General features: G+C 45.3%; 1 protein-coding gene across 1 annotated transcript; it reads left to right on the forward strand.

Annotated features, from left to right (window-relative positions):
• On the forward strand, positions 1-18,584 carry LOC121299727 (synaptotagmin-6-like). Its single transcript, XM_041227704.1, has 6 exons — positions 1-551; positions 1,333-1,888; positions 12,751-12,871; positions 13,968-14,139; positions 14,413-14,563; positions 15,400-18,584. Exons 1-6 carry the CDS (start codon positions 70-72, stop codon positions 15,469-15,471), a joined length of 1,554 nt encoding a protein of 517 aa, XP_041083638.1. The 5' UTR covers positions 1-69; the 3' UTR covers positions 15,472-18,584.
• Positions 18,585-25,620: the final 7,036 nt, after the last annotated feature.

Below are 25,620 nucleotides of genomic sequence, written 5' to 3' on the forward strand. Positions count from 1 at the left end.
CTTCTGTTCTCTCTCTCTCTCTCCTTTGTGTCCTTTTCCTCCCCTCCTTGTGCTCTACTTCCCTATTGTATGAAACATTACCAACCTGTCCTGCCAATGCCCATAACCCTGCCCTCCATTCCTCCCCTGCGCTTTCATTTCATTTACTTCTTGTTCCTTCCCCCTGTTTCTGCCCCCTCCTCCTTCGCAGAGCTCTCGATCACCCTCCTCGCTGTGGTAGTTATCGTGTGTGGCCTGGCCCTGGTGGCAGTCTTTCTCTTTCTCTTTTGGAAGCTCTGCTGGGTGCCCTGGAGGAACAAGGCCCTCTCGTCGAGCGACGCCGGCCTCGCCCCGCCCTGCCAGGCCCCCACTGGAGGCGGAGACTTCTTGAAGGACAGCATGGCGACGGACAAGCTCAAGGAGCAGAGCGGAATGGGCTTCCTGGAGGCAGCGGTGAAGATCAGCCACACCTCCCCGGATATCCCTGCCGAGGTGCAGCGCTCCATGAAGCAGCACATCATGAGACACACCCGCATCCAGAGGCAGTCGACTGAGCCAGCGTCCTCCACAAGGTCAGAGCCCCATTCCATACTGAACCCTGTGCATCTTAGAGCTGCAGTACAATCCAACTGACCGGTCAACCAAACACCTGAAACCAGGAACGGGGCTCTTTCCTGCTGTCCACCAGCTTCTGCTGTTCTCCTTCTTATTCCTAATACTAATTTTATGCAGTGACTTCATTGAAAAGGCTCTAGTCTGTTATCCCGGATAGACAGAGTAAGGTTGTGTTTTGTTCCCATTAGACAAAAAGGGGACTGTTTCTCCCACCTGTGGGTGTTACTGTGCATTCAATATGTGAGACAAGGACTGTGAGAAAAGATAAGCTGTTAGGCAAATACTTTTTTGCATTTGTACAATAACTGTTAATAATGGACAGGACTGGAGCAGGGTCAGGGCAATAAAACAGAGTTATATTCAGGGTGGTGTAAATAGTAAGGAATCATACAATATCTACACCAGTGCTGTGTACATGGGGACTGTGTGCTTGTTAATTACACAGCAGTGGTGTGAATAGTGCACATTCCCTCCCTATTTACACAGCAGTGGTGTGAATAGTGCACATTCCCTTCCTATTTACACAGCAGTGGTGTGAATAGTGCGCATTCCCTTCCTATTTACACAGCAGTGCTGTGAATAGTGCACATTCCCTTCCTATTTACACAGCAGTGGTGTATATCTGGTGTTCAATCCAGGCCATGCTGTGCTATTTGCCAATATAACATTGTCACGTGTTTATAAAGCTCTGAGCGCTGTGGCCCTGCTCGTAGTGATGTCTGGATTGTAACCCCACAGGCACAGCTCTTTCAAGAGGCACCTCCCTCGGCAGATGCAGGTCTCCAGCCTGGACGATGACACGGACCTGTACGCCCACGAGCAGCCCACCAGCATCGGCCGCATCAAGCCGGAGCTGTACAAGCAGAAATCTGTGGACACGGAGGAGTCCGCCAAGGCCAAAGGCAAGCCCTGCGGCACCATCAACTTCTCTCTCCAGTACGACTACGAGATCGAGGCGCTGGTCGTGCGCATCCTCAAGGCCTTAGACCTGCCCGCCAAGGACCTGTGCGGCAGCTCGGACCCCTACGTCAAGATCTACCTGCTCCCCGACCGCAAGTGCAAGTTCCAGACGCGCGTGCACCGCAAGACGCTCAACCCCACCTTCGACGAGGCCTTCCATTTCCCCCTGCCCTACGAGGAGCTGGCAAGCAGCAAGCTGCACCTCAGCGTCTTCGACTTCGATCGCTTCTCCAGGCATGACATGATCGGAGAGGTCATCCTGGACAACCTGTTCGAGGCCTCCGACCTCTCAAGGGAAACCTCGCTCTGGAAGGACATCCAGTACGCCACCACGGTGAGATCGCTGCTTTCTTTACCATGCTGTGCTGTGGGGGGGGGGGCTGCTGCTGCTGCTGCTTTGATGGATGAGAAGTTTGCTGGGTCTGTTCATGCAGGCTAGCTAGCGTAGGTCTGTGGCCAGTATGTATAAAAGGATCAGAAGGGAGTTTCTCTTTCCATGTCCATGCTACCCATATAATGCTCTCTCGTAGTGTGCGGAAATCAGCATTGTGAATGAAGGAATGGGCACTGCAGGACTGGCTGAGATAGTGTGCATGATATAGTGTTGGTGCATTATTGGGGTAGAGCCATTAACGGCTATGGATTCTGTTCAGTTGATCTGAACACTGGCGAATCTGAATACAGGCATCCTTTTAAAATCATTGCAGGAAGAGGGCCTGGATACTGATCTATATTTTTGCCTTTGAATGTGAAAAGACAGGCTTGGTCCTAGTTTAATATTTAAAAGGTGGGGGTGTTTAGATCCGCCTCTGTTTTAGATTAAACCCCTGTATCTCAGTAATGTCTTTGATTGAGACGTGTGGTTCTGTTCCACGCGCTGTAGCGATTTCTGCTCATTCATTCAGACTGCTTCACTGGGGAGATGTACAGTTTATAACCTGCATGCTTTGTAAGGTATATGTTAAGAATGCTTGTTTGCTCTGTTCCTTAGCAAAGCACACAGTTAGCCTTGGATATGATTTCAGCTCCTAATTGTCAATAGAAAGAGTCTGGAGATCAAATAAAATGTTGAGCAAGAGCAGATCAATAGCCCACAGCATTTACAGTTGTCTTTTTGAGTAAAGACTCCAAAAATACCTACTGCCCAATTCTAACTTAAATATCACCCCCATGAACTGATCTTGGATTCAACGAACGCCATTTAAAAGGGCTTTTAAAACTAGCTGCTCTCCTGCACCCCCATTCGCTCTGCTGCATTCAGCGCTCCTCGTGCATGTGTGGAGGTCATGGAATGGCACTGGAACGCTGGCGTCTCACGGGTCATTGTGTGGCTTCACTCTGAGGTTCTGTTGCTATGAGGCGCCGCGTGAGCCAGTCGCCATGGTAACCTTGGCAGTGGCCGGTTCCTTTATTGAGAGTGAGAATTGTTGTGAGGTTATTCATTAAAAAACTCAGAACTATCCCTTTCAGCTGGGTCACAGGGTTATATATTTGGTGCTGATTCTTTGGTCGTGATTTTATTTAATGTCTGTATATAAAATATGACAGCAGTCAGGATCTCATTTGAGTCTACAAAGAGTTGAATAATAAGACACACTGGGGCTGATCAAGCTCCTAGTAAAACCTGGAACTGGTGACACTGCTATGCAATAGGAGTATTATGTCCATCCCCGAAGAAGCTGGAAAGATTTTTTTTTTTACTTTTCAATCAAACTAGATCGTTGTCTAGCATGCGTGGCCGACCTCCGCTAATAAAACTAACATATTGAATAGGACACAAGCTCTTCCCTCGCTGAGCATTTGTATCAGAAGCACAAAGACTTCTTTTACCTGCGAGAAAAAAAAACAAAACACCCAGGATTGTTACACTGTAACATTTTATAACATTGCTATTCGTTTCTCATTAAAGATGGAGCGGAATAATGCTCCACATCCAAAAATCAATGCGATTTCTCCTGTGAATCCGATTACAGTGTGAGAATACATTCTGCAAATTGCATTTCAGTCTGCGAAGGACCCAGACCAGAACAAAAGGTCACTTCAGCCGAGCGCCTGCGTGCTCTGTTCACTAGTGAAGACCAGGACTGATTTTATAAAGTGTCACTGATGCTGGCTCAAACACAAGATCATTTTCACACTGCACTTTGTGCATCGCTCATTGGAAGGGTAGGTGGCACAGTGGCTCATTCCTAATCTATCACGCCCCTGGATTCAACCCAGCTGTTCACAAGGGAAACTGACACACGATTCAGCACAGTGGCTTGAGAGTTGAATGACATGCAATTATTTCATTTAAAATGACCCTCCTGCTTTCAGCAGTTCATTCAGCCTTCAGATCGCTCCTGTGCTGTACTGTGCTGTACTTGTTGCTGACGCAGGTGGTGGTGAGTCACTTCTTCATGGCTCTGATCTAATTGTAGGCTGAGCTGCACGTCACCGATCTGCTGGTTCCCTGTAGAATTACACAAGCACCCACTGTGTTCCAGCGATTGAAAGAAAATCTGTTGGTGGAATTACATCACATTTTAGATCCTCTCTAGTTTCATGGAACTTGACGGTGCATCTGCCGACGGGCACGACGTTCGTCCAAAAAAGCTTTCTGTAGGATTGTTGTCTTTTCTTCCTCTGGCTTCCTCAGACTGACTTTATTTCTGCCAGCCCCGCTGAATTTAGTGGTGACCAGGCTGTTTTGCATTAACACGAATTGGTATTCAGAGAGCTACAGCACAGGCCAGCGTGTCTCCTCTGATCAGATTAGAGGATCGTACTGTGAAGGTGAATGTCCAAGCAGACACCCTCTCCTGACTCCTTCATTGACAGTGCGTTGGAAACTCACCCAGACCCTTTAAGTTGTGTTAGCAGGGTAAGCCACCCCTTGCTATCCCAGCAGAGTCTCTTCTGAAGACATCTGGGCATGCTAAAGCCAGCAGTGGCAGAGGAGATGGTGTCGCAGTGCATCCAGCATTGTTACATTTCATCTCTCGACACGCGAGGTCGGGCGGAGTTTGGATGAGCAAAAACAAAGAGGGGGCGGGGTTACACCTGTAATCGAACGATGAAAAACTGATACTGCGTGATCCAGTCATGTGACCAGAGTTTCACTGGACAGCACTTGCAATGGAACTTCATCCAGGGAATCGCAGAATGCAGCAGCACAGGGTGTCAGCAGAGGTTCATATTCAAACTAAGTTAATAATGCTGGAAACAGTACTGAGGTACTTCACGTGATCTGGGAAACAGCACAGCAAGGTCCAATGCATCTTCCAGCTATTGTAACTTTTTTATATGGATGTGATTCTTGGAGCAGGACTCCTGCAGATATATATTTCTAACCTGTCTTACGCCAAGTCTAATCTCTTCAAAATAGCCGCTAACCTTTTATCCACAAGTAAAATAAATAAATGTTTTTAAATGAACAGATCTATCAATATCTTCTTTCTAAACTGTGTGTGCCGGAGGCCGGCTCATCTTATCCCAATCAGTGCACCAGTGGCCACCCGGAGAGGGAGCACTGATGATAAATCAATCCTGCCCCAGACTGCACACAATAATAGCTGAGACAGCCCACCCTGCTCCTGTCCTGATTAGAGGGAAGGTATTGATTTTCAGTTTGTTAGCCCTCTCGCTTATCGCCTGACTAAACGGGCTGGGGGGACGGATTGCTTTGTAGTCTTGTGTCCAGTTGATTGATAACTATTTATTTAGACCAAAATGCATTGCTTAGTTCAAGTGCTCAAGTTTGCCCAAGTTGTGATTGTTGTTTGACCCGTTTCACAAGTAATCCTGAAAGTATAAAACCGCTGATAAACCAAACCTGCTGTGTTCATCAGTTACTACCGCAGAAAAATGAAAATCTGTTTCTATGAAATGTTTCTTTTGTAGCGACCCAGCTAAGAAAACACACTCACAGCAGCTTTCCCCTGAATTCTGTTCAAGGATTCTTCTCTTGAATTGGACATTTAATAACAAGACTAGAATGCATCAAGTTGTTAGCAGTAAAACGCCCCCCCTCAACCCATTCAGAGGTGTAACGATACACTCCTGTCACTACACAAAGCGCAGTGTGATTTGCAAGTCTCAGTCCTGTTTGCATCACATGGTCCTGATGCCTAATGATATCAAACGATATTTGAATGTTTTGTTTAAAGACCACCTTCTTAACACGTCCTGCGGGATTAAAAGCATGATGTCCCCCTGTGTGCATCCGAATGGGCTTCCAGTGGAGAGCGAGGGTTGATCTTCCAGGCCAGTCACGGGTGATTTCGGAGGGATTTTTAGAAGGGTGTTGTGAAGCATCCAGGTGGTAAAATGAACAACCCCCGCATATTGCAAGCAGGCTGCCCGCTGTGATGAACACGCCTGCAGGGCTGTGCTCGGGTGTCAGTGAAGCTCCGTTCCGAGTGGAGCCCAATGAAAAGGAGCACTTTCACTGACACACTGTTTCAGCCTCTGAACCCATCATTGATACAGCCCTTTCCTCACCAGCAATTCATTCCTCTTTCATTACTGCTATATAGCATTTACCCTAACGAAGAGGCTAGTAGAACACAAGCCGACCCAGTGCTGGGACCCAACAGCTAGCTTCTTACTGAGCTCTTCAGAAAAACGCTGTAAAACTACGTAGCGCAAACACTACCTCATCTTCTACTAAACCATTCTGCCACCAGAAAAGCTTTGTTTCTGTTTAAAACAATTCCCATGTTGCGTGATTCTGAGGATTATGATGATTGCACAGTAAGCTACAGACTCTGCTGGTGTATCTGAGTCCCAGCCTGGTTCTTGACAGGAGGTCTATGCTTCGCTCTGGATGGATTACAGCCTGTTATCTCCGCACTCTCGCCTCGCTGCACTCTCGTTATTCCTCCACGGCGTCACATTCATCACAGAGATGCTAACCCGTCCCCGGAGCCTGGGAGAGCGCTCACTAATCGTGGAGTTTTTACTGCTGAAGTGGCAGAAAGCAGTTAGGCCCTTGCACACTGCGCTCGTTTTTATTGAGCAAAGCCCAATTTGCAGCAAACAAAACATGGACCTTTTTAATTGGTGCCATAAAGTATGGCGTGACACGCGGGTGCGAGAGGCCTGCCAAGGCTTTCATTGTGATGGAGACGTAACTGGTTTATATTACGAGGCAGTGCTGTAAAATAAAACTATATTACACGCGTCTGATAGCAGCTGCAACTCTAGAGCAGCGTCTTAACACACACTTAGCAACGCCTTTATATATTGCATACAACGGGGTTCCACTTGACATACAAGTGTGTGCTGCATGCAGCGGGTGTTTCCAATTTTTTGTCCAACCATGTTGTAACCCTATAACCAGTAATGAATGCGTCCGACAGATGAAGGTTTGTTTAAGAGGCAGTTTAACCCCTTTCTCATAAATATCAATGATATGAGTAGGAATATGCGACTCTTCCTTCCTGAGCTAATGTCAAAGTGGTTCTGTTTCAGCTCACTTCAGCCACAGGAAAAGCCCCACAGATTCACTAAAAGCCTTTTTACTGGCAAGTCCCTGGATCCCATCCCAAGTCCCAGATACCATTGTCCGCTTGCTAGTGATACCCTGAGATTTATCTTTGAATGAAATCTGAATGTGTGCTTAATGTCACATCAGATATAATATATAAAAAATAAAATAAAAAAAAATCTATCCTTAACGAAAAACCATCCCATTAGTCATGTTTCTATAAATAGATTGGTTCCTAAAGGTTATGCAAGACTCCTCATTTAAGACTGGGATGAGGCTGAGAATTCCCTAACATACTGCTAATCTGCCCGGGGAGTGGGGAGAGCATTCGGGATTCGCGGCTTCCAGTGAGCAAAGACAAAAGCGCTCTTTGAAAACACACCTGCTGATTAGGAACTGATTGAGATGCAAGTCAGACAAAGAGCTGGGAGTCTGCTGCTGCTGCATCTACAATTGTATTTGCATTTGAATCGGAGGCGCTTTTCTTTGGTGGCGTCGAGCGGCTCAGGCTTCAAGAACCTCCATCGAAGCATCGAGATCGAAAGACAGTCAGATCTGACGCTTGCCGTGCCAGTGAATGACCTCTCCACAGCCAGGATGCAACCTGCATAAACCCTGCCATTGATGCGTCAATAACAGAGTGCTTCTCATGGCTTGACAAAGAGCAGTATGTAGATTCGAACGAGCAGCGCTGGGAGGTTTTATACACACAAGCCTTTCATCGGACCGCGTTGGCTTAAGGTGGTTTTTGTGAAAAACCCTTTTTGAAGATCACAAGAGTGAAAGGATCGAAGTGAAGTTTCGGAGAGTTTGAGACCCACACACACACACACACACGGCATGATTGTAAGAGAGAATAAAATGACAGCGTGCAGAGGGTGTGGGTTGTGAGGACAGGTAATAAATTCCTAGGAAAAGTCTGTTTCAAGTTTTCCTGTCTCTGTAAACGGGACTAGAGGACAAACTATTTTTAGAAGTTTGGAAGCAGTGAGTGAGGTTACAGCAGCTCTAACACTGGGGTCATTCAAGGAACAATTAGACTCTGTCCTGGAGGCGAGTGCCGAGTACACAGGACACCACATGACAGATATCCCCACCCCTCCCCATGTTCAAGGTTAACGTAGCTGAGAATCAAGCGTTTAGATTGGTGCTCATTTTTAAAGGTGCAGGGCTGTGCTGCAGATCTGAGGAGGGACCTGTGCTCATTATTAAGGCGCTGGTAATGACAGTGCTGCAGATCTGAGGAGGGACCTGTGCTCATTATTAAGGCGCTGGTAATGACAGTGCTGCAGATCTGAGGAGGGACCTGTGCTCATTATTTAACACTCCATTCTCAGCTTTCTATCATTAATCAAACCTTTAATAACGAGCATGAAGCTGGTGCTGTCTAGAGAATAAGAGCTGCTCTAGCAAGCTGCATTGCAAGTCAGGGTAGCTCCTGTCAATTGCACAAGTGCACTGCCGAATAGCTGCTTGTGTATGTGAGGCGAGGAGACACCTAGGACCTTGGCGAGCGTGCACAGCCCATCGTTAGCATCATCAGTACTGCTGAGGTTGAGATGTCAGCCCATCAAGCAGTCTTTGTGTGGCAATCCCAGAGCTGACAATGCAACAGCTGCAGCCTGTAGGGCTATGATGAAGTGCCAGGGGATGGCAGAGCTATTTGGACTAAGTAGTGCGACACTGTGTGAACAGAGAGAGTAATGACTTTCTGTCACATGGAAACAAAGGCACACAGAGAGCTGGGATACATGGCACCCGGGAGAGACACTGATTCACAAACAGGACTGGGGCTTCGCTGGGCTCTGTGTGTGGTTAGATTAGGAGGGGATTAGATTAGGAGGTTAGATCACTTTTTATTGAAGAAGCAGCAGCTTGATGTTTTATACGACTCAATTTATCACATGGCTTGTACTGCAATATCCTCGCAGCAGGATCATGCTTATCTCTTCAATTGGAAATGGCTGTCATTGATTTCTATGACTTTGAATTATCTGCAAAAAATAAATAAATACATTTAAATTATCGCTAGTGGCAATGTTATATTAGCACTTAACTCAATTACTCTGATCTGTTGATCCGTGTTTTTAAAGACAATGCAAGTGAAAACTGAAGGGTCATTCATTTGAAATGTTACTGCAGCTGTTAATTACAGTAGACCCCATTATCGACGGAAATCCATCTCAGTGAGGCGGCTATAAAGATATTTAACTGTTTTATTTATTTCTGCCTGGGCATTTGTAACGGCGGATTGCGCTTATGTCACATTTGATTTTGAAATTGATCAGTCCCAGCCCTGTAGAAGAAAAAGCAAAAAAAAAAATCAATGATAAATTGATTTAAAAAAAAAAAGACAAAAGAAAATGACTGCCCTTTGAGAAGGAAACAGGCCTTCCGCAGAACCTAGTGTTTTGTGTTGAGACTAATTTTCCCCTACAAGTGCTAATTGCAGCAGAATTAAAAAGAAAACAGCAAGCCAGGAATGCATGTAATTGAGCTGCAGACACCACTCATTTCTAAGCAAAGTGATTTCATAGAGGAGGCTGTGTGGACCAGTGGATAAAGAAACAGGCTTCAAATCCCAGCTCAGCCACTGACTCACTGTGTGACCCTGAGCAACTTACTGAACCTCATTGTGCTCTTTTATTATTATAAATATAAATGAGTTTGAGTTTGATCAGGTTCTACATTAAATAACACCGTCAGATTGTTATTGATTGACACTCAATAATCGTGTAAACCAAGGAAAGCGAGGAACCGCATTGTTGAGCAATTAACATTCTGTTCCATGTAATTAATCCCGAACACCTTTAAAGTTCTTAAGGGTAGTTACTCTGCAGGGTATCGGCACAGCCCTTGCAAAGACCATGATGAATCTCTCTTGTGTAAACCTCTGATTGGCTGAAGGGAGCAGAGCAGTCCAGCAGAGACTCTGGTGGAAACTGGAAGTGAAAGAATCCGAGATGCGCCTCATTGATGAGGAACGGTCTCGTGTCTCATGAGCGCGCCTCGCATTGAATCAGCCCTACACCACGACGGCATGGTTAGCATGGGCAGCACTTTCTATTCTTCCTGAGCTACTGGAATCCCTTGATTTATCAAGCAAGACGACGTTCCAGCAGGGAGATTACAGGTCGGCCTCATTGGAATAGCTTGTGCCATCACAATGAAAATGAAGCTGCCATTGAAAAGACAGCCCTGGGTTTTCCAGTGCTGCTTATCCACTGTGGGGATCAAATCATCACGACTTCTCTAAGCTTTTCTTTCATAACCTGGGGCTCATTTCTTCATTGGCCTTTACCAGCAAAGACCTTTTCATGAATCTGCCATCAAGAGCCATAAGGCTAGTTACTGGTGCCCAAGCATTGACCTTTCTTTAATTGCAACCTTGAACTGTGCAGCGAGCATCTCTCTGTCTGTGTTACCAAACATCCTGGGGTAGCAGTCAGCTGGGGGGGGTTAGATTTCTTTTTTTCTCTTTGTAGCTGTAACAGAAAGTTTAATTCTGTCAGCACCAAGTACTGAAAGAAGACATTTTAAACTTCAACTTGTAACATGTGCTAATTGAAAACACAGGGGGCAATCCCTATGGACACTGTTTACAATTGGTATGGATGGAAATAGAGTTGCCCCAGTCCTGTCTGTATACAGTGCCTGCTAGGCTTCACTAGCTGTCTGTAACGCTGTGTTCTTTACAAGCTCCCCCAGGGTGACCCGGCTTGCAAAATCTGCAAGGATACAAAAGCGAGGGGAGAGTGCTGGCACAGAAAATAGCTCATCACCGTCGACATGACAAGATGATTATTACACTGGCCTGCGAGCATTTCAGCCGCTTCTCCTGTAAAGATCAGCCTGTCATTGAAATTGTACGTCTCAATGGCCCTGTTTCATAAATGCTATCTTAACTTCTACCTCGCCTTAAAGGAGTACAAACCGTTTTCACGCCTGGTGTCAGCGCGGGCAGCACAGTCCCTGGCCTTCTCTTCGACTCTCTCGAAGATCTTTCTCTTCCTTGCTTGTAGTTTGCCTGGTGTCAGCGCGGGCAGCACAGTCCCTGGCCTCCTCCTCGACTCTCTCTCGAAGATCTTTCTCTTCCTTGCTTGTAGTTTGCCTGGTGTCAGCGCGGGCAGCACAGTCCCTGGCCTCCTCCTCGACTCTCTCTCGAAGATCTTTCTCTTCCTTGCTTGTAGTTTGCCTGGTGTCAGCGCTGGCAGCACAGTTCCTGGCCTCCTCCTCGACTCTCTTGAAGATCTTTCTCTTCCTTGCTTGTAGTTTGCCTGGTGTCAGCGCTGGCAGCACAGTTCCTGGCCTCCTCCTCGACTCTCTTGAAGATCTTTCTCTTCCTTGCTTGTAGTTTGCCTGGTGTCAGCGCTGGCAGCACAGTTCCTGGCCTCCTCCTCGACTCTCTTGAAGATCTTTCTCTTCCTTGCTTGTAGTTTGCCTGGTGTCAGCGCTGGCAGCACAGTTCCTGGCCTCCTCCTCGACTCTCTCTCTCTTGAAGATCTTTCTCTTCCTTGCTTGTAGTTTGCCTGGTGTCAGCGCTGGCAGCACAGTCCCTGGCCTCCTCCTCGACTCTCTCTCGAAGATCTTTCTCTTCCTTGCTTGTAGTTTGCCTGGTGTCAGCGCTGGCAGTACAGTCCCTGGCCTCCTCCTCGACTCTCTCTCTCTTGAAGATCTTTCTCTTCCTTGCTTGTAGTTTTATATTTCAGTTTGGGATGTCTAGATGCTTCGAAGGCTGTGCTAGAGATGAAAAGCTGCTTCTGCTTCCTGGTACCTAATCACTTCCTGTGTTGGAGTTCCAAGTTCAAACTCCGATGGAAGATGCCCTCAGACCACGTGACCTGCAGCACGGTACCAGCAATGGACGATAGCTTTTTTTTTTTTCCAAACGTTCCTGTATTCTCCACACAAGAAAAAGCAGACGAGCAACAATATTAATCAAACCAACGATAGGTTTCAAGCTAGTAAGCAGCTTCAAATTAAAAATTGACTTATTTTTTACCATTGCCTTACTCTACACTCAGTTTTTAATTATTATTAAAAAATATTTGGTAGTCAGCAATTTTGAGAAGTGGGGCGGTTCCTCCTTTTGAAAATACATTGTATCCAAGCTGGACTGGGTCAATAGGAAGGGTTCAGAGGAGTGTCTCTACTGAAAAGTACACGTGCTGTCACGTTGATGCTCCAAAGGGAATTGATTTTGTCACTGGCGAGCTTCCCTAGCAGAATTTCAGCTTGTTGAGTTGGCAGACGGGATATGAAAATGGCAGCTCAGTGCTGCAGAGCGGGTCAGATTGGAACGATGCTGATATTGATTTCCGAGGAGCATCAGCTGTGACTGCAGGAGTATAGCTAAAAAAATCAAATTAAATGCTGAGAATTTAAACTGGGTGACAGGTATTGACTACTGGATCTCATTCCCTCCTCTGTGAACCTAGAAAATATGCATGTGGATTTGAATGTGATTACTGTTGCATCTCTCCCCCTCCCTTTGTCTAAGGAATCAGTATTTGTGTGTGTGTCTATAAGGAATCAGTGTGTGTGTGTTTGCTGTGTCTCTACAGCAGAGTGTGGACCTGGGGGAGATCATGTTCTCTCTGTGTCTATAAGGAATCAGTGTGTGTGTGTTTGCTGTGTCTCTACAGCAGAGTGTGGACCTGGGGGAGATCATGTTCTCTCTGTGTCTATAAGGAATCAGTGTGTGTGTGTTTGCTGTGTCTCTATAGGAGAGTGTGGACCTGGGGGAGATCATGTTCTCTCTGTGTTATCTGCCCACTGCTGGGAGACTCACCCTCACTGTGATCAAGTGCAGAAACCTCAAAGCCATGGACATCACTGGATACTCAGGTATGGAGCAGGCTGGTGCTTAAGGAGCACTCTCTATGGTAGTGATCACCTTTTAATGAACACTGAATTCATCACATTGCCCACCTCTGATCCACGCATCCATCCTACAGATAGAACAGAAGGCTTTACTCTTCGTGTGCTGTCCAATCCCATGCCTCAGTGCCCCAGCAGCACAGCAATGGGAGGGGGTCCTGAATTATTTACTGCAGACTCATGCTCAAGTCCAAAATGCAACTAACTCTAAACCAACACCATGGCCACTTTATTAGCACTTAGAAGGAAAAGGAATCACCAGGATGGTCCAGGGAAGCAGCGCTTGGTGTAAACTGGGATCTGCAAAACCAGGTGAAAGGAATTCTGCAATATTCCATCTAATGACCATGAGAGGGCAGTCTCAGCAGCTCCCTCGATCATTTGAACACTGGTAGCGTTAAAAAAAGTAACCTGTGTATTTGTGATCACCTGCTCTAATGATACTCGCCTCTTTCTCTTTGAAGATGTGACAGCTTTGAATTCGTTTTTAATTGGAATCGTGAACCAGAACTACAGCAATTAAACTGCACCCTCGAGCAGCCTGGTTTGGGTTTTTTTTTTTTTTTTTTTTTTTTGCAGTAAGTTCTTCATCAGCAGTGCGTGTGGGTAGCTGTGACACTTCGCTTATCCATGAGCAGGTAGATGGTAATATCCCCGGGCTTCGTAAATAGACCAGTTGCAATGCTAGATTTCAATTAAAACCTTTTGAAGCTGCTTACTCTTTATTTAAAAAAACAAACAAACAAAAAAAAAAACTTCTAATTGAGTATCTACATTAAGAACAGAATCAACCCGCACGCGCACTGCAAGCTGCTGAAACGCTTTGTCCTTGAACACTGAGAGGTGAAGGTTTCCAAACTAACTGTTCCATTTTATTGCAGAAAATAAAACATTGCACCTGTTGAACATTAAGAACAAAAATAAATAAATAATCCGGGCTTACTCTCATAAAATAAACACTAAGAAAGCCAGGGGCGTTCTCTGTAATAAATCGGTTCCACTTTTACACTGTGTGTGTCGACCGGTTTGTGAGGTATAAAGCCCCTGTGATCTCTCTTTCCAGACCCGTACGTGAAGGTGTCCCTGCTCTGCGACGGGCGGCGCTTGAAGAAGAAGAAGACGACAATCAAGAAGAACACGCTGAACCCCACCTACAACGAGGCCATCATCTTCGACATCCCTCCTGAGAACATGGACCAAGTCAGCCTGCTCATCTCCGTCATGGACTACGACCGGTATCCACCTCTCCACCCTGCTCCGCGCAGCCCAGTGACATCACTGCTGCTTGCAATGCTGGGGGGGGAATGCAGAGTTGCTGATATTGGCTGAGGGACCCATAGGGACCTTGCTTTGGCCTTTGCACTCCAGTGGGTTGGGGAGGAAGTCCTTTTCAGTGACCCCTGCTGGTGAAGTCAAGCTAGGCTGGGCCTCCTCACCAGGGGTCAATGAAACTGAAATGTTTAGAAGACACGGAGCTGATGTTTGCTGCTGTCTCCCTCTCTATGCAGGGTGGGGCACAATGAGATCATTGGGGTGAACCGTGTGGGAATCACGGCCGAGGGGCTGGGCCGAGACCACTGGAACGAGATGCTGGCGTACCCCCGCAAACCCATTGCTCACTGGCACTCCCTGGTGGAGTCCAAGAAATCTGTCAAAGAGGTTTGTGCCAAATAGATCTTCAAATATCTCTGAGTCTCTTCTCAATAAAATCTGTATGCAGCAACAAAGACCATGCAGTCACCTGATTTTCAAAAGCCAGTACATTCATTAAAAAACTGACAACATGAACAACGATTAATCCTCTCCAATAACATTACCCTTTACAGACGGGCTCCGTTCCTCCCCACCAGGTTTAACAGTAATTTAAATCATTCTATTCAGCTGTTACAGTTCTGTCTTTATTGCATCAAACTCTATAAATCACTACCTGTCACCCTGACGAGTGTACAACGTTTAACAATGCTACAGTGCAAGAGGTAATGGAAACGTGTGGATTGAACTTGGCGTTTAACCAGTGTCAAAAATACGCAGGCAAAATCTAGGTGTCAGCCTTAGTGTTTTATCTAGTACAAAGTGTACAGTGCAGGTCACTTCACATGCAATGCTGCTTCACTGTGCTTTCCCTAGACAATTAAATGCATTTCTAGAAAGCATTCCCAAGGAGTTTAAACATAATGGGACACGGTTCTGAGCGCCCTCCGGTGCGATGGAGAAGCAGCTCAGACACACTGTTGATAGAACACACTCGCTATCGTGTTTGTACATTACTCTCTGCACAGCGCTGGGGCGTGTGTCCGCTGAAGAGGCTGTCTTTCTCAGAACTGTTATCCCTTAGCGTTAAATTATATAATAAAAAATGATTACAAAATTCAATACTGAGGCATAAAATATAACAATCATAAGGGGGGGGGACCAAGCTACCTACCCTTCAAGCTTTGTTCATTTCATGCTTTTAATTTTCGTAATTAAATCTCTGCTGTCTCTCCTCCCCGCAGTGGCAGGGTCGTACTGCCAGCTTCGACAGCCAGTGCTCCTGCCCTTCCCCCAAGCCTCCTGCCACCCCCTGAGAGAGACCCAGAGAGAGGAGGAGAAGCAAGAGGAGCTGCCCTGGCCATCGCCGCCAGCACGGCTGTGAACATACTGTACAGTGTCCCTTACCTATCCCAGCTTCACATACCTATCCCCTCTCTTCCACAGAGAGACACAGAACTCTCCTCAAGCACACTGCAATTGCAGACTGAACTGTCCGCACAGTGCTGGTCCTGACAGCGCAGCAACGAGAGCTGGAATCCTCCGATAAACCACGTTTGCACTCCCTCGGGTGGATATTTTTTGTATTTTATTAATCCTGAATGTGTGTGAAAGGTGTCATTTTCATTTTAAAAGCTGTAGATCTCTCCCAGGACTAAGCTCATGTAATACAGGAGAATGTTCTCTCTCAAGATATTTCTTCCTAGATCGGGGCTCTGTTCACAGATTAGTGAGTTATTTAAAGAAAGTCTTTTTAAAATGTTTTTGTTGCTCTTGATGGATTAAATAAAAGTTTAGATTTTCATTAAACTAGCTGTAGATTTCTGCCGGTACCTATATAAAAAAACCTCCCATTTGTCTGGGGTCTCCCGTGAGGCGCATCCTCTGAAGGCGCTCTGTGTTGAGTGCAGGATGCACCCTATAGCCTGGGGATCGCAGGTTCCAATCCATGCCCCTGCCAACCGTGACCGGGGGGTTCTTCGGGGGGTGGCGCACAATTGGTCGAGCACTGTCCGGGTAGGGAGGGCTTAGGTCGGCAGGGGAATCCACAGTTTGCTGCGCACCAGCACCCCCTGTGGCCGATAGGGCGCCTGCGGGTCTGCAGTGGAGCCATCATATCTGTGTTGTCGTCCCGCAGTACAGGTCTGGTGGCCTCGCTGTGGATCCGGATAATGACGCATTGGCAGGAGCACGTTTCGGAGGACGCGGGTTCCAGCCTCCGGTTCCCAGAGTCGCAGGGGGAGTTGCAGCGGTGAACCAGGATACAGATAATAATAATTGGGCATTCCAAACTGGGGAGAAAAACTGGGGTAAAAAACCATTGGTGATGACTAAATTAGATATAAAAAAATAAATAAAATCTTGTCCTACAAATTTAGCAATTTCATCTTTAAATAACTAATAAGCTTTGTGAATACGGCCTGTTAAAAGTCTTTCAGCTCCACCTCACTGAAGCCTTGGTTTGTGTCTGCTGAACCTGGAATCAGGTGGACGTGTTTTTCCACCCCCTGGACTCGGCATTGGGAAGAGGACAGGCATCGCGCCTGGTCTGCACCCGAGAGGTCTAAAGGGACAGACAGAAGCGAGACATACTGAATCAGTTTTAGGAGACGGGGAAGGTTACCTGAGGCAGAAGCAGACCTCGCCTCTGGGAAGCATTGCTAACGTTTGATTTTAGATTCAATCTCCACGTTCACCCTGAGCTCTTTCACGGATGGGAGATGGAAATTCACAGCTCACAGAATTGATTGAGTTTGACGGAAGGGATTATGTGTTTGGAAGAATTGCTTTAAAAAGGAGTGATATAACCAGGGAATGGAAATCAATTTTAGCTCCATCACCGTTCTGTTCCCCTTTTGTTATCTTCTTTTGGTGCTTTGCTTTTCTTGTGATACACAGATATTTAAAATAAAGATTAAAAAGTTGCATCCTGGTACCTAAACATCTTCCTGGACTGTAGGTCAGTTTCACTAAAGAGGTCCAGATTTAATCAGATCGTGTAACCTATAGCACCAGGAAGCAGTAGTTTCATTACATTTTTTTTTGTCCTTGAAAAATCTGTAGTAAAGGAAGCTCGTCAACCTCAAGGGAACCTTTTTTATGAAAGATCTCTACCTCACGCCTTCAGGATTACACACTTCAATACATCTGAAGCGCGCGAGGGGAAAGTGAGGTTTAGTGAACGGGCGTGCATCGCGGCACGTTTAAAAGATGGGCGTGTGACAATATCAGGGTTGACTTGACGTATTTCAACCTGCCTAATTACTGCAGTGAATGATGCATGATTGCATTTTCACTTTCATCACAGATCAATTTTATACCACACTTTTGGACGCCAGGGTCAGATTTCAGGTTATCCAAATAACTTTTTTTGTTTGCAAAAAAAGTAAAAAAAAAAAAAAAAAAAAACTAGAAAATTTAAATGTATAAAAAGGTGTGTTTAATATCAAGGGGTGTATTTTTTAAATTGTTTTTTTGAGTACCGTGTATAAACCTGCCTTCCTGTTCTATTTCAACGTTAATCAATCTTCGCTTGGCCCTGTTCATTTATATCAGTAATAATCCACAGACTTCACACTGCTGATCCCCTTCACAACTGCAGACCACGGCCCTCAAGCGCATCGAATATCCCAATGTGTGGACTTGATTTCAATACATTTCAGCACAAGTCATTGAAATTATTAAATAGGTTATCATAGAGTAGTCTTCGGTAAGTGAAAAAAAACGAACCTAATCACTCTAGTGTTGCTTATTCCTTAGTTCTATAACTAGCAGAACACTGCCAGGCTGCTTAATTGGCAATCATGACCAGTTTTTTGGGGGTTTTCTTTTCTGTCATGTTAGAGTATGCTTTGGAGCGCCCTCACACAGTGGAGGAGCTAGCTTTAGTTATGTTTACCTACAAATAATCACTCCGACCCCCCCAGTGACACAATCAACAAAACCCTCCCTTTTAAACAAGTCTCTGACTCACAGCCCTGCTGCTTAGCAGTTCAGACGCAGTGAAACTCTGCTGTAGCTCACCTGCACACAGACCCCTCCCTTACAGAGAGGACAGTAACACAATGAAAGATTTCTGTAAAGGAGGAGTTTTTCCTTTGCTTTCCTTTCTTCCTCCTCCTTGTGTTTGATGCCGTTCTCCTGACGCAGCGGGGGAAGCAGGAGTTGTTTAGTACTGGGTTTATTTGACTATAAATGACAGTGTAGCTTTCTTCCTTTCTCTTTGGAATTGATTATATTGTGTTTCCGTGTTAATTATTCTCATTCGAATGAACTTTTCTTCCTGTTCATGTGCTTGTGTGGAAAGAGTACCTTTACAATTTTGTACTGAAATGAGGATTGTATTTGTAATATGAATGTTTGAAAAGTTTCTCTGTATTTTAAAAGAAAAAGAAACTAATAAAAGGTGTTGGTTTTAAACGTGGTTTGTGCAGAGTGGCTGATTTCTCGCTTGTTTTCAATGGCAGCTGTTTAGATTAGATCAGCGTCTTCAATGTTAGAACATGATTTGTTTCGTCTGCACAGTCATCTGCCAGGAACCGGACCAGCTTCGAATGGTGCCCACGGCCTCCTCTCATGGGTAAACGTTCTTGTGCGCTGAGCGGTACCCACGGCGCAGCTGCGTCTGCTTCACTGCAATTCGAAGGGCATTTCAAATATCTATAATCAGCATTCATTTAAACACTCTCCTTGCAGCTCAGGTTTGTTTTCCATTCTTCACTGGGTAATTACTTTTAAAAGGCCCAAGTGAGAAATGTGCAGATATTTACGCATCTTTGTGGGGTCCAGCTGCTTACAGGTAATATGGGAGGCAGGTGATTTTCAAAGTGGGAATAAAGTGACATCGATGTAGGAGCTTAGGCATGTATTTGCACGCATTTACACACACGCACAGCTCAGGTTATGCACAGAGATGATTTTCTGGTGTTGTGTTTGAACATACAACATTAATCAGGAGAAATAACCCAGAATTAAAATTCCCTCCTGCATTGGTGGCAATGATGAATATAAATAATTTTTTTTTAAAAAGCTGGCAAAGGCATATGTCAGCTATATTTACTTTCAGTATGGGGGAGAAATAACAGCCAAGTAAAACCAGATATCAATTTACCAGCAGCGCACATCTGAAGGGAGAAGTTTATATGACAGTGAGCTGCCAGGGAGGGAAGGCAACGCATCTTCAAACCCTTGCTTGTTGTTTTATAGATTTTATAAAGTGAGATTTCCTGTTGAAGTCTATCAAAGTAGAAGAAAGAGACGTTTCTCTTAGAGTTATGTTTCTGGGTTTTGAAGTTACAGAGGCATCATCAGAAGAAACACATTTATTCTCATCCGTTTGCACGGATTCAGCCCGTCAGTGCTCACTCAGTTACTTCTAGCCGAGTGATCCCAGAACTTGATCTAGCCCGTTCTTAATTTACATTGGCAATGCATTCCATACACTCGCCACACAAGGAAGTGCCCAGAGGACATCATGTTTATCTTGCAATGCCTTTTTCAATCCAAACTCAATTGCAGAAGGCACAGAGAGCAAGTGTGCTGTTTTCAATCAGGTTGTCGCTGGATTGACATTGAATTCTCCTAACGAGAGTTGACAGCTGTAAGGGCCCGTCCTCGCAGGGGTGAAATTGCTTCATGTCGTCTGGAGAGTGAGTGAGTAGTTCTGTATGTATGTATGCTCACGATTAAAGACATACACTGTAGTAGAGGTTCTTGAATTGTCTGGTGAAAAAGGGATCCATGAACATGAACTGCTGCTGGTGTATCTAGAGACAAACTGAACACATTGCAATGCTTCTGAGCAGCAGCTTCTGTTCCTGTTAAGCAAAGTAATTCGATAAAGATGCTTCAGGAATATCTTGTGCATCAACTAATATAACTGCACGATTCCCTCCCTAGAAGCCTAAAGGCCAATAAAAACACAAATATTTCTTTAATCTGATCAACGTGGCCCTAGCCAGACTGACAAACAAAAAAACGCTGATTTTAAAAACTCTTTTTTTTGCTCCACTGGGAATTTATAATTAAAAGCTTAGAAAAAGAAATCAATCACATTTTCCAAACCCAGCCTCGGTCTTTGTTGGGTTTTTTTCTCACGGCGAGCCGAGCTGACGCCTGTGGATCTGACCTCAGAGTTCACAAGTGCTTGATCTGCTTTCAAAAAATAGGAGATTTATTTTTCACAATGAACTGATTCCCCTGTGGAAGCCATTCCACCTCTGCTCTCCACCTCTTAATAACCAATAAGCCACTGGCATACAGCAATGCCATTTCAAAGGCGATTAATCATGGCGGTACCTCACTTTGCATGTTGGGGCGGTTTGGAAGCGCATATGGGGAAGAGAGAAGACTTTCTCCTTAGCCTCATATCCACGGGCTCCCCTGCCACCTCATCGGCACGTCTCTGTACGAACAATGGAGGCATTAGAAGCTGTTAACGAACCACGGGCCTGCCCGTGATAATTCATTCTCTGCTACACAGTGTTTTATACACTGTATAGATCAAAGCCAAGTATTCAAAATGTCTATCCGAACTTCAGCTGGACTAACAGCTAACTGCCTTCCCATCATCTATTCTAATTACACAGAGAGCAAGCAAACAGCCCTGTGTGGCAGCTTGGACAAGACTCATTAAAACTAAATCTCTGTGTTCGGCACACTGTCATTAAATAGAGGGATAACGCAGCTAATTCCTCACAAGAGCATTTTAATTGCATGCATCTTAAATATTGAAGTGATTTATTAAACAGTTAAACATTATAAATATCACTTAGAAAGCCAATTAAAATCGAATCCCTCGATTCAAAGTGCTGGCTGAAATTTGTCGGCTTCTTTTCGGATTTTAAAAACTTCAGCACTTCAAAATACAGGTTCTTCAACACTGACTTTCACATTATATCAATTACATGCTATATATAATATATATATATATATATATATATATATATATATATATATATATATATATATATATACATACACACACACACACACACACACACACAGAGAGAACTTATTATAAAATAATATCAAATCAGGAAAAGAACCTTTCACAAACACATCTCACTTCAATCAAAAAGGTTTTTTTTTGTTATTTTTAATGTTATTTCAATTTCACTAAAATGATTTCATTGCAGACAGAAACAGGACTCTGAGGAATTAGTTTCTATGCTGAAGATACGAATGCTGTACCACAGAGAAACATTTTCGATTAAACATAGCTGTTCCACACTAGGAGATGGAATTCATGGCATCTATATTGTTTAAATAAATCATGCACACAGACAATATTACTGTAGATAATGGAAAAAACACAGCCTTTGCCAACAGAGATTATGTTTGGGGAAAATACATTTGCTTTTTGAAAATCAGTTTTTGACATAACAATGTTCAGCTCAGTTTGATCAAAAGAGGGTTGGAGGGGCTGACAGAAGGGAGGGGCCCAGGGTCATGGGACAGCGGTATGGCGGGCGGGGTAGGATGCGTTGCTAAGACAACATCCGATTACAGGTGATCTTGTCTATAGAGGAAGAGGGTGCGAACTGCATAGTTAATTAAATGCAAGGCTGTCTCGGCATCTTTCTCTAGAACATCATCTTCACTGCTAAGCATGACGGCAGTAAACCGCAGCGATGCTGCAGCCCTGCACCCCTACAGCAGGGACATTGGATAACAGAAACGAGATTCATTTAGGACTGCCGACACCAGCAAGAGTTTGAGAGTTATGTGCAGCTAAATAAACAGCAAGCGCTCAGCTCTGACAGGAGTAATGAGTGCCTGCGAAGATTGGTACTTACACCCAAGAATTACTCAAATAATCACCCAGCGCGATAAGCCACAGAGCACTGCTCAGATCACGGGTTGATTCAACCCAGGTGGGCTCTCTAAATATCCAGCAGTGACTTACCCCGGTGTAAATGACTGCAGACATTTCACAAATAATTACTTACTAATTTCAGCGTAACGAGCCCCCTGAATATAGTCAAGTCACCAGAAAAAAAAATGAGATCGGTTGAATTGCATCCTGTCTTGTGAAGTTCACTGGAAATGAAAAAGCTCTCTTGGACTGTTTTCCAGTTGGCAGGAAACCAACAGGAGCGACCCTCATTAATCAGCCTCGGATCAGACAGCCCTTCCCAACACAGCCTCGGGGTTTGAAGTCAGTAAAAAGCAATGCGCGTCCCACAGAACCCATTACTAGCCCGTAGCTCTTACTGTGCAACATTTGGGTGTCACAGCTTGATGCCGCATTTTGTAAGTGTGGGCAGTGAATAAAGGCGGCACCTCGTTCTGCTTCGAGGGGTAAGGAACTCGCTGAACCGCGTGTTTATTAATGCAGTGCAATGCGGTGCACTTACTCACAGTATATTTATTAAGACTTCTACACAGACCCCCCCCCCCCCCGTTGTTTCTAAAGCCTCCTAAACCGTGTATTTCATTAATGAAATCTGTTCGCTGTGCATCTCCAGGGTCCTGAAGCTAACATTACCAGGCATTTTCTCCCGACAGTGTTTTATGATGAAGCTCAGCAGCTGCCTATTGTAAATGATTCTTACAGAACGAATTCACTTGACACCAAGTTCCCGTCAGTGCAAATGGTTTTGGAGCCAGCACTGGTACTTGAGAGGTATTACCTTTTAAACTACAGCAGGAGTCAACTATATATCATAAATACTGCTTTTCAAAAAAAGCCTTAGTTCTTTGTCTACCGTTTGAGCGACTTAAATGTATCTAGTAGACGCAACTAACTCCTGTAAACAAACACGCCTAAGAACATGGAAACACACGTCCCGTTTCCATGGTAATTACTACAGGTGGAGCAGAGCACCGCTGAGCTCAGAGCAGTCTCCTTTATTTAAGGTCCTGGTTTTAAACTCTACCCAGGAGTACCAGTGGAGAGCAGCGTTTGATCAGACGCCCTTCGCCTGGGCACAGCCAGCAATCTCCCGTCCATGTGAACGATGCCCTTTCCCTGAGGTCCCGTCGGTTTCAGCACATTGAGCGAGTAACACAGCGTGAAGCGCCGACACCCCCGAGTAACAAGGAGCCTCCCCTCATGCAAATCACAACCATCCCTTTACTGGCTTCTCTGACACGAACAGCATTCCCGCAACACCCTCGCTAGAAAAACAGATTAGCTCAAATGAGTCTTTAATATCTGGTTTTTTGTTTTCCCTGCAGGCAATTTGAAATTGCTTTTTTTTTTTTTTTTTTTATTTTTTTTATCTGTTTGTTTTATTTATTTATTTTTTGTTTGTGTGTTTTACATTTGTGCTCATTATTAAAAGCCTCGAGTAATGACAGCGCTGCCAAACTGCGAATGAAGTTGCCAATTTCAAGTTGGAGACTTTGTAAAATGATCGTTTGTTTCTTGGGTTAACAGGAGCGCTTTGAAAACACATTTCAGTCCGTCTAAAGCATCCGCGGGTCCAGGAACTGCTTCATTCATGGGCCACTGCAGTTCTTCGGGAAAAAAAAAGTTTTCAATGTTACTTGTTTCCTTGTCTCAGCGGCGTATGCTTGAAGGACAGCTGGTGAATCCTGCCTCTTCAAGGTTTCACAGCCTTTCCAGTTCAGAAACAGCAGGAGAGCAGCCGGGGGGGTTCTGTTACCCCCAGCTGTGCTTTTCCACTCAGAGACTGGGCTCAGCAGGGTAAAAACTGCATACAGACACTCCAGCTGGACCAGAAACCATATCCGCCCGCAAAACAGCTCCCCACTGACACCCTCCGCACGACCCAGAGCGCAGCACCGCAGAAACCCTGCCTTCGGCATCCCGATGACTTTCAACCGTGTGCCTGCAAGCCTGCTGAGGGAGCCATCTCGTAACACTGCCCGGGTTTGCCTTGCCTCAGCAGCTCCAGTCCTGTTGCTCTTCAGGGAGGAGAGACTGCAACGCAAATGCAAAGTGTAAACGCAGAAACATTTTCCGAGTTCTCGTTCGGGTCACTTCAAGCTGTCAAATGAAAGACAGGCACCTTTCTTTCCCGCCTCGTTTAATCTCAGAGACCGCGACGGAATTTATTTTCGTCCAGCGCTCCGGCAGAAATGCAAACTGTTGAAATCCCAGAATAATTGTCAGTTTAAGAGCTAATTAAAGCACTAGAACTTCGAGATTACAGGGCGCTGCAAGGGAACCGAGAGGGCATCCACGCAGGTGAGCGCTGTGGGGAGTTTCCAAAAAATAATAGCGCTACACATCCCCACGTGTTACTGTTTAAATAACTTTTCACTGTTAACATCCAGACAACTTGCTACACTTATAACTTTGAAGTCTGTTTCAAAGCTCTCTTCAAAATGTCCGCTCTAGTGCACTGGGGTTTGAGATCTGTCCTCTAAATCACTGCAGGAAGAGCGATTATAATAAATAAATAAAAACGCAACGGCTTTTCTGCTGGACACTCTCTCGCCACAATGCTGCGCCGCTCCATCGCCAGCTGGGTCTCAGATTGATTAACTGACTCGATGGACAAGCTGCAGGATACAAGTCGTGTAACACGGGTCGGTTCCGGGACAGTTTAGCAAGACTCCGATTGCTTCCACCTGATCCTTTCAGCAGCATTTCTAAACACGGTCGTTTTAACACCAGCTCCGAGTGCTGGAGCAGCAAATCTATTTCCCTTCCTTCGGACGGGTTTTTTATTATCTTGCAACACGTCAGATATTAATTCAACCCTAGCAGTATGGAAGGTGAAACAGATAAGCACAATATGATCAATAAAATCAATCATCCGACAGCGTGGGCAAGCTAGCTAACAATAGAAGGGACCGCTAAACAGTTCACATACCGAGGAAAAAGAGCTTCAGAGGAACAAAAAACTCCAAATGAAACTTACCTTTTCTGAGCAGCATCTCAGTTCTGAACAGGGGGTGGTGGGGGGGACACGGGACGACACCTTAAAAGGACTGAAGCATGAAAAACAAACCCTCACCTCAGGTCAAGTCAGGTGCCCCTGTTGAGCTGGGGCATGTCTCAAGAACGGTGCATTGTGGGAATTGTAGTTTTTAAGAGTAGCAGCTCATCTTTGTATTACTGTTCCCTTATCTTTCAGTGAAGTTTGCAAGGTTATTTTTTGTATTTTTTTTTTTTTAAACACTGTGCTTTGCTGATGTGCGTAGACCTCGTTCAGGAGGCACTATGCACTGCAGTGGCATTGATCAGCCCATGCATGTATGCTCCAGGTTACACAGGGAGGCGTACGGCATTCTCTACAGATCAGTGATCAGTGGCTGGGGTGATGCAGGGGTAATAAATCGGTCGTTATGTTCTCAGCTCATGCACGAAGCGGTTCCTGTTCTTTCTATGCTGGCATTTTTCCTGAGATTCCAGCTCCACCACAGAGCTCCACACACGTTTTCAATCTAGAAGGGAAAGGGGGGCCCAGGCATTCAAGCACAGAGGAATAACCAGCAGAGATTCAACCCACTCACCACTGCCAGCAACGCTTTCCCCTCTCCGACTGCAC

The sequence above is a fragment of the Polyodon spathula genome, chromosome 25 (assembly GCF_017654505.1).
Source record: "Polyodon spathula isolate WHYD16114869_AA chromosome 25, ASM1765450v1, whole genome shotgun sequence".
Classification (NCBI taxonomy): domain Eukaryota; kingdom Metazoa; phylum Chordata; class Actinopteri; order Acipenseriformes; family Polyodontidae; genus Polyodon; species Polyodon spathula.

Bases quoted from the DNA above. Each gene is read 5' to 3' on its own strand.
- LOC121299727 (XM_041227704.1), top strand. From the start codon at position 70: ATGAAACATTACCAACCTGTCCTGCCAATGCCCATAACCCTGCCCTCC. The intron at 1,889-12,750 runs GTGAGATCGCTG...GTGTCTCTATAG, and splicing joins ACATCCAGTACGCCACCACG to GAGAGTGTGGACCTGGGGGA. The intron at 14,564-15,399 runs GTTTGTGCCAAA...TCCTCCCCGCAG, and splicing joins CCAAGAAATCTGTCAAAGAG to TGGCAGGGTCGTACTGCCAG.